Source organism: Ovis aries, chromosome 15, assembly GCF_016772045.2.
Source record: "Ovis aries strain OAR_USU_Benz2616 breed Rambouillet chromosome 15, ARS-UI_Ramb_v3.0, whole genome shotgun sequence".
NCBI classification, from domain to species: Eukaryota; Metazoa; Chordata; class Mammalia; order Artiodactyla; family Bovidae; genus Ovis; species Ovis aries.
In genome coordinates, this window is record NC_056068.1 from 54,283,834 (window position 1) to 54,298,787 (window position 14,954).

General features: G+C 39.0%; 1 protein-coding gene across 6 annotated transcripts in view; it reads left to right on the plus strand.

Moving 5' to 3' along the window:
- The window catches only part of UVRAG (UV radiation resistance associated), a 321,480-nt gene that overhangs the window by 285,830 nt on the left and 20,696 nt on the right, over positions 1-14,954 (plus strand). For all 6 annotated transcript variants that reach the window (XM_027979551.2, XM_060399449.1, XM_042233269.2 and 3 more), the window contains one exon: positions 6,625-6,716. In XM_027979551.2, the coding sequence (XP_027835352.1) occupies positions 6,625-6,716 (92 nt within the window). The remainder of the gene's footprint in view (positions 1-6,624; positions 6,717-14,954) is intronic.

A 14,954-nucleotide genomic window follows, 5' to 3' on the forward strand; every position in this document is an offset into this window, starting at 1 on the left:
ACAGAAGAGACAAGAGCAGGTAGTAGAGTCGACAGCATTTTAGAAAATCACAAGCAGATAAATGATAAACTGTGAGTAGGCAGAATGGAGGAAACCAAAATCTAAAGCCTTCAAGAAGCAATGTAGTTCAAGCCATAGAACTCCAGAGTAACTTATTTCACTTAGCATAGTACCCTCTAGGTCTATCCGTGTTGTTGCAAATAGCAGGGTTTTGTTCTCTCTTATGGCTCAGTAATATTCCAGTGTATATGTGTGCATGCATATGTATACCCCACCTCTTTTTTATCCATTTGTCTACTGATAGGCACTAGCTTGTTTCCATATTGTGGCTATTGTGAATAATGCAGCAATGAACTTAGGGGTGCATCCTCCAGTCCTCAGCAAGTCCTGCCAATATACAGACTATCTGATCAGCACTTTAGAGTTTCATTCATAAAGAAGAATTGACAACCAAAGATTACCAGACATTAAAGAAAGCCAGACATTAAAAAAATAATTTTTTAAGGCTGAAACAAAAACAAAAAAAAAAAAGAAAAAAATCCAAAAGTAACAGAAAATGAAGATAGAGGAGACAGAAAATAAAAATAACAATAATAATAATAGAAAACAATCAAAATTAGAGGATAAGAGTTTTCATATTGAAAGGACTCACTAGCAAGGAAAACAAAAGCAAAGTAAACAAATGGGACTATATCAGACTGAAAATATTTTGCACAACAAAGGAAACTGTGAACAAAATGAAAAGACTACCTACTGAATGGGAGAAGATATTTGTAAGTGATATATCTGAAAAGGAGTTAATATCCAAAATATAAAGAACTCAGGCAACTCAACATCAAGAAAACAGCCAACCCAATTAAAAAATGGACAGAGGACCTGAATAGACATTTTTCCAAAGAACACGCAGAGACGATCAATGGACACATGAAAAGATGCTCAACATCATTAATCAAAATGCAAATCAAAACTACAGCAACCTCACATCTGTCAGAATGACTGTTATGAAAAAGACAAGAAATAACAAATGTTGACAAGAATGTGGAGAAAAGGAAACACTTGTGCACTGTTGGTATTTTTCCGAAGAAACCAAAACCACTAATTTGAAAAGACAGATACACCCCTATTACTGCATTATTCCTGATATCCATGATATGGAAGCAACCTAAGTGCGCGTGAGTAGCTGATGGATGAAGATGGTGTGGCGCATACATGTGCGTGCACGCACATGCACTGGAACATTATTCACCCATAAAAGAGAAGAAAATCTTGCCATTTGCAGCAACATGGATAGACCTAGAGGATATTATGCTATAAAGTGGAATAAATCAGAGAAAGACAGATGCTATATGATTTCACTTATACATGCAATCTAAAAAACAAAACAAATGAACAAGCATAACAAAACAGATGTAAGAGTCCTAGCTACAAACAGGTTGCCAAAGGAAGGTCAGTAAGTGGGGGATGAGTGAACCAGGTGAGGGTAATTAAGAGATACAAACTTTCAATTACAAAACAGACGAGCCACAGGGATGGAATGTACAGTGTGGGAAATATAGTCAATAATAATGTAATATCTCTGTATAGTGACAGATGGTAGCTATATTTATTGTGGTGATCATTTTGTAATGTATGGAAATAATCAAATCACTGTGTTTTGTACCAGGAACTAACATAGTGTTTAGATCAGTTTTACTTCAAAAATAAACTCATAGAAAGATCAGATTTCTGGCTACTAGAGGTGGGGGTGAATTGTGGTGGTGGGAGTGGATTGGATTAAAGTGGTTAAAAGGTACAAACTTCCAGTTATAAGACAAATAACTACTAGGGATGTATTATATACCATGATTAATATATTAACACTGCTGTATGTTATATATGAAAGTTAAGAGAGTAAATTTTAAGAGTTCCCATTACAAGGAAAAGGTAAATTTTTTTTTCTTTAATTTTGTATCTGTATGAAATGATGGATGTTCTCTAAACTTACTGTGGTATTCATTTCATGATGTATATAAGTCAAATCACTGTGCTACACACCTTTAACTTATACAGAATTGTACGTCAATTATATCTCAATGAAGCTGGAAGGAAATAAGAACAAAGGACTCACTAAATTCAGACCAAAACAGTAAACGATAAAAGACCCAAACAAAAGCTTATCATTGTAAAGTTTCTGACTGACATTAAAGAATAAAATCCTGAAGAGAGAAGAATCGCTTCACACACGTGGGTCAGGAATCAGAATGTTATCAGGTTTCTCAGTTGCTATATGCAAAATTAAATGACAGTGAAACAACATTCCAAAGGAAAAATCATTACAGCCTTGAATTTTATACCCAAGCAAACTATCATTCAAGTACGAGAATGGAATTAAAGATATTTTTAAGTATTCAAAGTGTTAAAAAAGATACCTCTCATGTGTCCCTGTTCCAGAAAGCCATTATAGAATCAGTTTAGTTTGGTAGCTCAGTGGTGCCCTACTGTTTGCAAGCCCATGAACTGCGGCACATCAGGCTTCCCTGTCCTTCACCAACTCCTGGAGCTTGCTCAAACTCACATCCATTGAGTTGGTGATGCCATCCAACTATCTCATCCTCTGTTGTCCCCTTCTCCTCCTGCCTTCAATCCTTCTCAGCATCAGGGTATTTTCCAATGAGTCAGTTCTTTGCATCAGGTGGCCAAAGTGTTGGGAGTTTCAGCTTCAGCATCAGTCCTTCCAATGAACATTCAGAACTGGTTTCCTTTGGGATTGACTGGTTTCATCTCCTTGCAGTCCAGTTCAGTTCAGTCACTCAGTCGTGTCCAACTCTTTGCGACCCTGTGAACCGCAGCACGCCAGGCCTCCGTGTCCATCACCAACCCCCAGAGTCCACCCAAACCCATATCCATTGAGTCAGTGATGCCATCCAACTATCTCATCCTCTGTCATCCCCTTCTCCTCCTGCCCTCAATGTTTCCCAGCATCAGGGTCTTTTCAAATGAGTCCTGGGGACTCTCAAGAGTCTTCTCCAACACCACAGTTCAAAAACATCAATTCTTCACACTCAGCTTTCTTTACAGTCCAACTCTTGCATCCATGCATGACTACTGGAAAAACCATAGCTTTGACTAAACAGACCTTTGTCAGCAGAGTAATGTCTCTGCTTTTTAATATGCTGACTAGGTTATTATATTCTAAAGAATATATATATTCTCTATTATAGAATATGCTCCACCAAAATGAGGCAATAAATCAAGGAACAAGTGATGAGATCTAGGAAACAGCGGCCTCAACACAATTACAGTCAGCCCTCTGTATCCACTGACATAAAACCTGGGTGTGGGATATGGAGGGTTGAATGTTCACTATACATATGCACCATTTTAGGTGAGGGACTTGAACATCTACAGTGTTTGGTATCTGCAGGGACTCCTGGAGCCAGTCCCTTTGGGATATAGAGGGGTGACTGTAAACAGAATTACTAGGGTGATGGTGAAAGAAAGTTCTAAATAGGTAATAAGAGAACCAGCTTAGATAACAAACTGTTCAGATTGGAGCAGACAGACAGAAGGTACTGTAGGAAATAATCTCCAAGGGATGTGGTATGGGCTGATAGGTTGTTATATGATGTCTTTATTAACCAGACTGGAAGGATTTAAGGTTTTGTCCTAACTGGGGGAGGATCTAGTGATAGGTACATGGGTACTCAACAAGTGAGATAAATGGCAATTATCACTTCAGGAAAAACAAACATAAGGCAAAAAAGGAATAGTATATTATATGGCTTAGCAGTGAACAGTATTTTTGTAGGTGTAAGGTAAACACTAAATATTGATTTAACAAAAAAATGTTACATTCCAAAATAATTGAATATCTTAAGAGAATGAGGAAAAGTGTTTTTGAGAGAGTGGACAGTTAAATCCTCATATTCTTTAATAAAAAGTAGGTAATTATCGGTAAGGAGATAAAATGTATTAAGAAAAGAGTAATAAAAGGGCTAAATTCTCATTTTGCATAACAGGAACATAGTAGATGATGTCTAAATGAGAGGGATAGAATAAGAAATATTAGTATAAGTGTATTTAGAAATATGAAGGTAAAGAAAAAAACAACTAAAAGTGATCACTACTGAAGAGCAAAGAACTGTTGCTTTTTCATTATAAGCCTTTTAGTAGTTTAGACTTAAAACATTATATGTACTGTAAATTTTTTTACATACACATACACACACACATACACACACACACAGACTTTGGCCACCTGATGAGAAGAGCCAACTCACTGGAAGAGACCTTGATGCTGGGAAAGATTGAGGGCAAGAGGAGAAGGGGGCGACAGAGGATGAAATGGTTGGATGCCATCACTGACTCAATGAACATGACTTTGAGCAAGGTTGGGGAGAAAGAGAAGGACAGGGAAGCCTGGCATGCTACAGGTCATGGGGTTGCAAAGAGACAGACATGTCTTGGCAACTGAACAACATATATGTACTATGTGGGAATTTCTATTTTAGTTCTATATGTTGAAGACTGAAAGGGTGACATGACAAAGGATTCAGAGTTGTTACTGAGAGTCTAGCCTTGGCTTTGTCCCTTATCAGCTCTGAGACCTTGGGCAGGACACTTGTCCTATTGAGTCTTAGTTTCTTCACTTATAAAGAATTGGAGGATGGAAAAGATCTCCATAGTCTTTTTAAAGCTATGATATCCCAAGATTCTATGATAAAAATAATGCTTGGCAGCAAATGAGGAGTTAAGATTTGGGTGGAGGCTTGAAATTCCCACATTTTCCTTTTTTAGTCGAAATCAGACTTGGAGAGAAATTTTCATTGTGGTCTCTGAAAAGAATTCAACACCCACCTTCCATTGTTAAGCCTGGGGCAGGCAGTTGACTACATACTGGCTCAGGGACACATAGCTTAGTGTTATTTTAGTGTGGGGTGGTTTTACTTTTTTGATATTTAATATTTTTCAGTATGAATCACAGGTGAAATTTCCATGCCATGTGTAAACAATTTCACTTTTTTATTGAAACAATGAATTCAGGAATGTCATATTGGGATGTCAGCCATTTTGCTTTTATCAGTGAATGGAAAAAATGCTTTTATATTAATATAAGAAATGATGTCATATAATATGGAGGAGATCTTATAATTCAAGGTCAGCAAATCTCAGGAGGTGATTTAGGTCACCAAGCTAGATTTGGAAAAGGAAAATATTTTCCCTTTGTCTTCTCAAGGTTTGGGGTTTTGTTTTTTTCTAACCAATTTTCCTCTCAGACTTTGGGGTAGCTGGTCGAGTAGCATGATTTGGAAAAGGAGGCTGTGACTAATAATATCTTTGCCATTGAAATGTGTGGCTCTGGAGAAATTCCTTTCTCTTTCTGGGCTTCAGTTTTCCCATCTGCACAAGAAAAGGGCTAACAAGATATCTTTTAGCTTTAACATTCTGTGTTTCTTCCTCCTTATTTTATGTGTATGTTCCAACCATTAAAGAGACCTGTTAGGTTTGGGGGTTTTCTTTGAAAGTTCAGTGTAGTGAGAGTGAACTCTTTGTTAAATGTCACTCACTCCCACTTAAGTGAAAGTCAGTTGAGTACTAGATACAAACAAAAGAAAACTTACTTTGATTTTTTGTTGATAGTAGTTTTATTTTTTTTAAAGAGGAAAATATTTAAAGTTTAACTTAGCCACTTTTAAATTAGGTGCTGGAAAAGCAAAACTTTAAGGCAGATGACCCTTCATATATGTACATCAGTATACAGTTTACAAAGTCCTTACTTCATATATATTATGTCATTTGAAAAATACATTTCTACAGGGCTGTGTTGTACACTTACTGTGTATTTGACATCATGTGTGTATGTATGAATATGCACATTATACTTAACCTCAGATCTTTATTATGCTTAGTGAGGAAGCAAATAGTCTTAGAGACAAAGTGAGAGGAGGCAGGAACAGGCAGATGAGAACCATTTAGTAGGTTACCCAAGACACTTAGAAGGGCACTGAATTGTAGAAAATCAGCCTCTGGCAGAAATAAGTAAAACTAAGAGCAGATCTTAGCCACAGGCCATAGCAACTCTGTTCTCTGGTCCTAGAGAAAAAGGAAAGCTAGAAGCACGAGAGAAATAATGTAAAGCACAGCCTCAAAAATGACTTGCTCTTTGTTTAATAAGCATGAAATGAGCACTAGCACTGTGTCAGATACTTGGGCATCAGAGACGCATACAACATAAACCTTATTCTTGATTCTGCAGAGGGTCAAGTCAGTGAAAGAAGGGCTAAATGTGCTCAGTGTATAATCCCAGCCTTCAGTACTTAAAATGAAATACTGGTTTTATGGTATACGTCCCTGGGGTTGATGTTAGCAAACTCTACAGGGGTCTTGAAAATACTCCCGATTCCATATAGTTGGTCATTCTTAGTCTTCTCTCACTTTAGGAGGCAAGGGAGCAGGAAGTGAGCAGACTACCTTTAAACACCATCCAGAAAGTGTGGTTGGGATGGTGTTGGGTTCATACAGTCACATTTACTCATTAGAGTTTAAAGCAGTAGGGAGGGGGACGACTAAGTCTTTAGTGGGTCATGTTTGGGAAGCATTGCCTAGTGTCTGCCAGAATTTAATTCTGTCTTTCCATCTTTGCAGCTAAGATATCAACATGGACTAGGAACTCCAGACTTGAGGCAAACCCTTCCTAACCTGAAAAACTTCATGGAGCATGGACTAATGGTCAGGTGGTAAGTACCTTTCTCTGCCATACCCAGAAATTGCTAGGTGGATAGTGATCTGGAGGAACTTGCCTGACTTCTGCTCCACACCTGCCTTCTGGGTTTTCTTCTATAATGAGATACCTGAAGAAAAGAAAAAGCAGCCATCATACCTGTATAATTCTAAGCTCCAGTCTGGTTAAGAGGGTAAAGCACCCGTGGGAGGGGGCGGGTGGGTTCAAGCAAGTATTGTTTAGACACGGGAAGGTTGGCTGGGTGAGGAATTATTGAATGCATGGTTGAGGCAGAGGCTGGAGGACAGCCATGTGATTTGTAAACGGAGGACATGGAACCCCCAGGACTTTCCCAAAGAACAAGCAAAAGACAGTTTAAAAAAAAAAAATCAGGATAAGTGATTGAGAATATAGGGAAGAAAACACACAAGGAATAGGTCAGGCTGTCAGGATATAGTCTGAGACCAGGAGGAACAGACGTACTGAATGTTTCTCACATGTGATGTCAGTGCCTGTTGTAACCATAAGGGCAAGCTGCTGCCTAAAAGTGCTTTGTCAGGATGGACATGACCCTCTTCAAAAGACAAGGGGAAAGGGACCATCTGATGCAAAGAAGACATTAGATAATTAACTTGACTTGAATAAAAGGGAAGCTGTTGGCGCTAGTCATTTAGTAATTCAAGCCCTTGGATGATAGGCAATAACTTACAAAATTATGTGCATTCAGATCAGGCCTTTAGAGTTAGACAGCTGAGAACAGCATGGTTTATTCTAAGGAGCACTGGGTTCTGAGTCCCAGATCTTTTTCTCATTTGCTATGTGAATTTTGTTGTTGTTTTAAGTTTAGAGATTCCATCATTCATGCCAAATTGTTCAACATTTATCACAGTGTTCAGTTCAGTTGCTCATTCATGTCCAACTCTTTGCAACCCCATGGACTGCAGCCTCCCTGTCCATCACCAGCTCCCGGAGTTTACTCAAACTCATGTCCATTGAGTCAGTAGTGCCATCCAACCATCTCATCCTCTGTTGTCCCCTTCTCCTCCTGCCCTCAATCCCTTCCAGCATCAGGGTCTTTTCAAATGAGTCAGCTCTTCGCATCCGGTGGCCAAAGTACTGGAGTTTTAGCTTCAACGTGAGTCCTTCCAAAGAATATTCAGGACTGATCTCCTTCAGAATGGACTGGTTGGATCTCTTTGCGATCCAAGAGACTCTCAAGAGTCTTCTCCAACACCACAGTTCAAAAGCATCAATTCTTCGGTGCTCAGCTTTCTTTGTAGTCCAACTCCCACATCCATTCATGACTCCTGGAAAAACCATAGCTTTGACTAGATGGACCTTTGTCAGCAAAGTAATGTCTCTGCTTTTTAATATGCTTTCTAAGTTGGTCATAACTTTTCTTCCAAGGAGCAAGAGTCTTTTAATTTCATGGCTGCAGTCACCATCTGCAGTGATTTTGGAGCCTAGAAAAATAAAAGTCTGTCACTGTTTCTACTATGTCTCCATCTATTTGCCATGAATTGATGGGACCAGATGCCATGATCTTAGTTTTCTGAATGTTGAGTTTTAAGCCAACTTTTTCACTCTCCTCTTTCACTTTCATCAAGAGACTGTTTAGTTCTTCTTTGCTTTCTGCTATAGGGTGGTGTCATCTGCATATCTGAGGTTATTGATATTTTTCCCGGCAATCTTGATTCCAGCTTGTGCTTCTTCCAGCCCAGCGTTTCTCATGATGTACTCTGCATATAAGTTAAATAAGCAGGGTGACAATATATAGCCTTGACATAGTCCTTTCCCAATTGGGAACCAGTCTGTTGTTTCGTGTCTAGTTCTAACTGTTGGCTTCCTGACCTGCATACAGATTTCTCAAGAGGCAGGTCAGGTAGTCTGTATTTCCATCTCTTTCAGAATTTTCCACAGTTTATTATGATCCACACAGTCAAAGGCTTTGGCACAGTCAATAAAGCAGAAGTAGATTTCTCTTTTTTGGAACTCTCTTGCTTTTCTGGTGATCCAGCAGATGTTGGCAATTTGATCTCTGGTTCCTCTGCCTTATCTAAAACCAGCTTGAACATCTGGAAGTTCACAGTTCACATACTGTTGAAGTCTGGCTTGGAGAATTTTGAGTGTTACTTTGCTAGCGTGTGAGATGAATGCAATTGTGTGGTAGTTTGAGCATTTTTTGACATTGCCTTTCTTTGGGATTAGAATGAAAACTGACCTTTTCCAGTCTGTGGCCACTGCTGAGTTTTCCAAATTTGCTGGCATATTGAGTGCAGCACTTTCATAGCATCATCTTTTAGAATTTGAAATAGCTCAACTGGAATTCCATCACCTCCCCTAGCTGTGTTGGTAGTCATGCTCCCTACGGCCCGCTTGATTTCTCATTCCAGGGTATCTGGCTCTAGGTTGGTGATCACACCACTGTGATTATCTGAGTCGTGAAGATCTTTTTTGTATAGTTCTTCTGTGTATTCTTGCCACCTCGTCTTAATTTCTTCTGCTTCTGTTAGGTCCATACCATTTCTGTCCTTTATTGAGCCCATCTTTGTATGAAATGTTCCCTTAGTACGTCTGATTTTCTTGAAGAGATCTCTAGTCTTTCCCATTCTATTGTTTTCCTCTCTTTCTTTGCATTGATCACTTAGGAAGACTTTCTTATGTCTCCTTGCTATTCTTTAGAACTCTGCATTCAAATGGGTATATCTTTCCTTTTCTCCTTTGCCTTTCGCTTCTCTTCTATTCACAGCTCTTTGTAAGGCCTTCTTAGACAACCATTTTGCCTTTTTGTATTTCTTTTTCTTGGGAATGGTCTTGATCCCTGCCTCCTGTATAATGTCATGACCTGTTTTTAAAAACCTCAGGTAAATACGTTATCCATGTAACCTTGTCACTTTAATTTTCTGATTGGCTGTCTAAATTTAAACTCCTACCTCTCTAAAATGTAATTTCCTCATCTGTAATCCCTGCTCATCTCACTGGTTTGTGGTGAGGATGAAATGAGATGGTAGGTGGAAAATAATTTGTGAGGAGGAAAGTACAAGAATAGTTTCATTTCCTTCTGTGCCATCAGGATAGGCCTTGAGGATAATAAAGTGACATCTGTGATTTACCGTCACTTTGTTTTTTTATTTTTGTCTCATGATCTTCAAAAATATGGGTGTCTGACTTTAGACAAGACTCCTGTTAAGCAAATACACAATTGTTTAAATAATTCTACTCAGAATATCAAAATCATCATAAAAAGTTAGTGTTGACATAGACCTGTATACCCTGAGGAATGAAGACTAGGAACTAAGTTCTAATGTAAAAAAATAATTATTGTATCATTATTATTACTGTTACTTTTTAATTTTTTTCACCACACCATGTGGCGTGTGGAAGCTCAGTTCCCCAACCAGGGACCAAACCTGTACCCCCTGCACTGGGAGCACAGAGTCTTAACGCCTGGACTGCTGGGAAATCCCCACTGTTAATTTAAAAGTGAGCTAGCAAGCACATGTTTAACACTGTCAGTGCTCAGTCCATGATAGGTGCTCAGAGGTAACGGTAAGTATGAGGCTCAAGCCCTACCTTCAAGGGATTTGTGATCTGGTTGGAAACAAGGTACATAAATCATGAAAGGTTTTATAACACAAATGGTAAATTAAAATAATCAAAAAGAGAGACACCTCACTGCACCACCTGATCAACCAACTAAAATAAATCTTGCTCAGTACACTCGGCAGATTGTCTCAGTATCATTTATTGAAGAATCTTTACCTTTTATCCACTGTTGATAATCAGTCTGTTTCATATATCAAATTAACTTACACATGAATCTGTTTCCAGGCTCCTTATTCTGTTTCATTGTTTATAGTCTGTGTATAGGCTAGTACAATATTTTTAATTAATATAAGGTGTAATTTCTGTAAGTCTTACTGAGGTTTGAGCATCTCTCTTCCTCCTAACATTTGGAACCACTTGAGAGAGGAGATAGGAGACAGACTAACAGAAATCAAAATGTCAGTTTTATTACTGATAAAGCCACTTGGAAAATGCAGCTTTAGATCTATTATAAAAGTGCTTGCAAAGACATCACTCAAAATTAAACCTACTCTCACAATCAGGATGTGAACTGGAGAGCCCCCGGCTTCCCCACCAGCAACCAGCCCTTAACTATACTGTCCGGTGACTCCTGCAGAAACCCAGATGGGGCTAAGCCAGGAATACCCAGGTTTTATCTTTCCCTCTAAAGTCACCAATCAGAAAAGGCCCTCTTCCCCTAAGAGCAAGTAAGTGGGAGGATGGAGAGAGGCCAAGAGTGTTACTCTTAAATCATATCCCTTCAAAGCAAGGGGAAAGGAAGATTTCCCCAACTTTCTTGATATCTGGTCTGGTGAGGCTCCTACTTACGGTCCTTCTTCAAATCTCTTTTGGCTTTTCTTGATTTATGAATTGTATTTGAGTGATTTGACAGTTTTATGATATTGAGTCTTTCTGTGAACATGGTATCTCTTTATATGTTTTGTTTTTTTTTTTAAACAGACCTCAGCAAAGTGTTGAAGCTTTCTTCATAAAGGCCTTACACATCTTTTATTATATACTCAGTCCTTGGTAGCTTACCATTTTGGTTGCTGTTATAAATTTTTTATTATCGCATCCAACTTCTTTGTGGCTAGTATAAAGGAACACCACTGATTTTGTATTTTGGAGACTGTATCCAGCAAGCTTACTAAACATTAATTGTAATAGTTTATCTTAGATTCTTTGGAGTTTTTCTGTATATACAATCATGTTTCTGAATGATAGTGTTATTTCTTCCTCTTTTCACAATTTTTATTACTTTTTGTTCTCTTATGTTCTATGGAAGAGGAGCAACAGTAGTGGATATTAATGATAAAGCAATATAGTAGCAGTCGTCTTATTCCTGACTTTAAAGAGAATGCTTCTTTTTGCCATTAAGTAGTCTATTACAGGTTTGGATAGATATTCTTTATTAGCAAAAGGAACTTTCTTTCTATTGCCAGCTCTCTACCAGTTGTTTTTCTTGAAATTATGAATGTGTGCATTTTGAAGTTTATAAAATGCTTATCATGTTTATTAAGATAATACTATATTTATTTCTGTTGTTAAACCATCTTTGCCACCTGGGATATACTCTACTTGATTGTGATGTATTATTTCTTGTATACTGTTCGATTTCATTTGCTAATTTTTAAAGTTTACTTTATTGAAGTATAGTTGATTTACCGTGTATTAATTTCTGCTTTACAAGAAAGTGATTCAGTCATACATACATACATATATATATTCTTTTTCATATCCATCCCATTATGGTTTGTTACAGGCTACTAAGTGTAGTTCCCTTTGCTATATAGTAGGACCTTGTTGTTCATCCATTCTACGTATAATACATACAGTGGACATGAGTTGAGCAAACACTGGGAGTACGGAAGGATAGGGTGTGCTGTATGTGGTCCATGGGGTCACAAAGAGTTGGACACGACTGAGCAGCTGAAAAGCAACATGTATAATAGTTTGCATCTGCTAATCCCAAACTCCCAATCCATCCATCTCTCACTCCTGTCCTCCTTGGCAACCACAGTTTGTTCTCTATGTCTGTAAGTCTCTTTCTGTTTTTTAGATAAATTCATTTGTGTCATATTTCAATTTCCTGTATCAGTGATCTCGTATGGTATTTGTCTTCTCTGACTTACTTCACGTAGTATGGTAATCTCTAGGTCTCTCCTTGTTGCTGCAGATGGCATTATTTCATTCTCTTTATGGCTGCATAGGATTCCATTACACACACACACACACGCATGCACTTTTTTGTTTTATTGAAGTATAGTTGATTTGGGCTTCCTTTGGTGGCTCAGTAGTAAAGAATCACCTACAATGCAGGAGACCCAGGTTTGATCCCTGGGTTGGGAAGATCTCCTGGAGAAGGGATTGGCAGCCCACTCCAGTATTCTCGCCTGGAGAATTCCATGGACAGAGGAGCCTGGCTGGCTGCAGACTATGGGGTTGCAAAGAGTCAGACACGACTGAGTGACTCACACTGACTAATAGTTCATTTACAATGCTGTGTTACTTTCAGGTGTACAGCATAGTAATTCAGTTATACATATATTCCTTCTTTTTCAGATTCTTTTCCCATATAGATTATTACAGGATATTGAATAGAGTTCCTTGTGCAATGCACTGGGTCCTTGTTGGTTATGTTTTATTTATAGTAATGTGAATGTTAATCCCAAGCCCCTAATTTATCCCTTTCTTCCACATTTCCCCTTTGATAACCATAAGTTTGTTTTTGAAATTTGTGAGGCTTTCTGTTTTGTAAATAAGTTCTTTTATATCATTTTAATTAGATTCCATGATTTGCTGATATTTTTGCAATACCTACTTTTGTAAACTGAGATGCAGCTAGCTTATGTATACAATACTCTTTGTCTGATTTTGGTAACAGGATGATAACAGCCAAGTAGAATAAACTGAGGCTCTTTCCTCCTCCTTTTCTACTCTCCTTTTCCATTCTCTGGAAGAGTTTATGTACAACAGGAATTATCTATCATGAAGGTCTGGAAAACCTAGTGGTTTTCCTTTTTTGAGGGGGAAAGAAGAGGTTTTTGTCTATGTTCTATTTTTTCCAGTTCCTCCTTAAATCACTCCAGTGTGATTTCCAGTTCTCTCAGTGTACTGGAATTCCTCTTATCTAGGTAGGTGCCTAAAACTCAAATGTTGCCAAACCTAGCGGCCACTTTTTCACCCTTAGCCTCGTCTGTATTTAGTGACTTTGGCCTTGCTGGCCATTCCTGCCTTCTTGATGCATCTTCCTTTCTTGGCTTCCAGCACTATCTTCCGCTGGTTTTCCTCCTCTCAGCTGCTCTTTTCTGCCTGTTTTTCCTGTTCGTCCTCCTATTTTTGATCAGTAAGTATGGAGAACTGCACAGCTCTGCCTGAAGGTCTCCTCTCCTTTTCTCTCTGCTTTCTTCTCTCGTGGTCTCATGCCCCACTCTTGAAGGCTATCTACAAGGGCTATGACTCCTCGCATTGTTTTCAGTGTCAGCCTCTCCTGTGAGCTCTATAGTCAGAGAGCTGCTTGAAACCTACCCTTGGAGTACCGCAGGCACCTCAGCCTCAGCATTTAAAACTGTCCTTCCACTCGCCTTCTTCAGCTCAACAAATGACAGACTGTCTGCCCAGTTGCTCAAACCAGAGGAGCATTCTTCCTTTTCTTCACTCCTCCCTGATCCAGTCTAGTTCATCAGCAAAAATGCTGTTATCTCTACCCACCAACTGTTCTTCCCACCATCTCTGCTGCTACCACCCCGGCCCAGCCACCACCAGGTCTTACCCAAGCACTACACTAGTCCAGTCTGTCTCCCTGGTTTCATTCATGTCCCATCTCTGTTCATTCTTCACAGTAGCCAGCATGATCTTTTTAAATTTTAGCTGTATCTTAATCACTCCCTAGCTCCAGTGGCTAGAGTAAAATCCAAGCTCTTTCCTTCCCCCGCCTCTCCCCTTGCTCTCACATATGGTCCTTATACCGGCTCAAGTCACACACTGTCAAGTATGTGCTCTCCCTCTTCTCTCTCTCCTACCTCCATCCATACCCACACCCCCAAATAGCAGGAACAGCTTTAGAAAAGGCACAGCAGTTTTACTGGCAAAGAATAGACCACTTGGCTAGTGTGCAAATTCATTTCAGAAACAGAGGGGATCTAGGTTTTGTGGCACACTGAGCTGATACAATTAGGGAACCCTTTCAAGAAAACAATACAAAACATAAAATGCAAAATTAGGCAGGGGGAAAGTAAATATTTTAAGTGAGAAACAAAATCATAACCAGTTACTGGAACTTTAGAAATTAGATCCCTTTCTTCTGCAATCTCTTTAGACAGTTTACCCAAAATGCTTACATACAAGTGTTTCCTCACTGCACCCTGACTGTCTTTTCCCTCCTTAAATATAGCCATTTCCAGCAACTCTCCATTTCTGAGGTTCAGGTAAATTAAATGACTTTCCAAGCACGGCCGCTCCACGAGCCTGTGGCAGGAAGACTGGAGTCCAGGTCCCCTGGCACTGACATGGTAAAGCCATTAAGCCCCCAGTTCCCACATCTGTATAGTGCCCCTTTATGCCAGCTGTGCCAAGCACATTAACACTGAGTGAATAGTAGACACCGCTTTATGGTGCCGTAATGAAAAACGGACTGCTGAGACAGATGCAAAGTAGTGCAAAATATCTGCCACATTACGAACCCAGG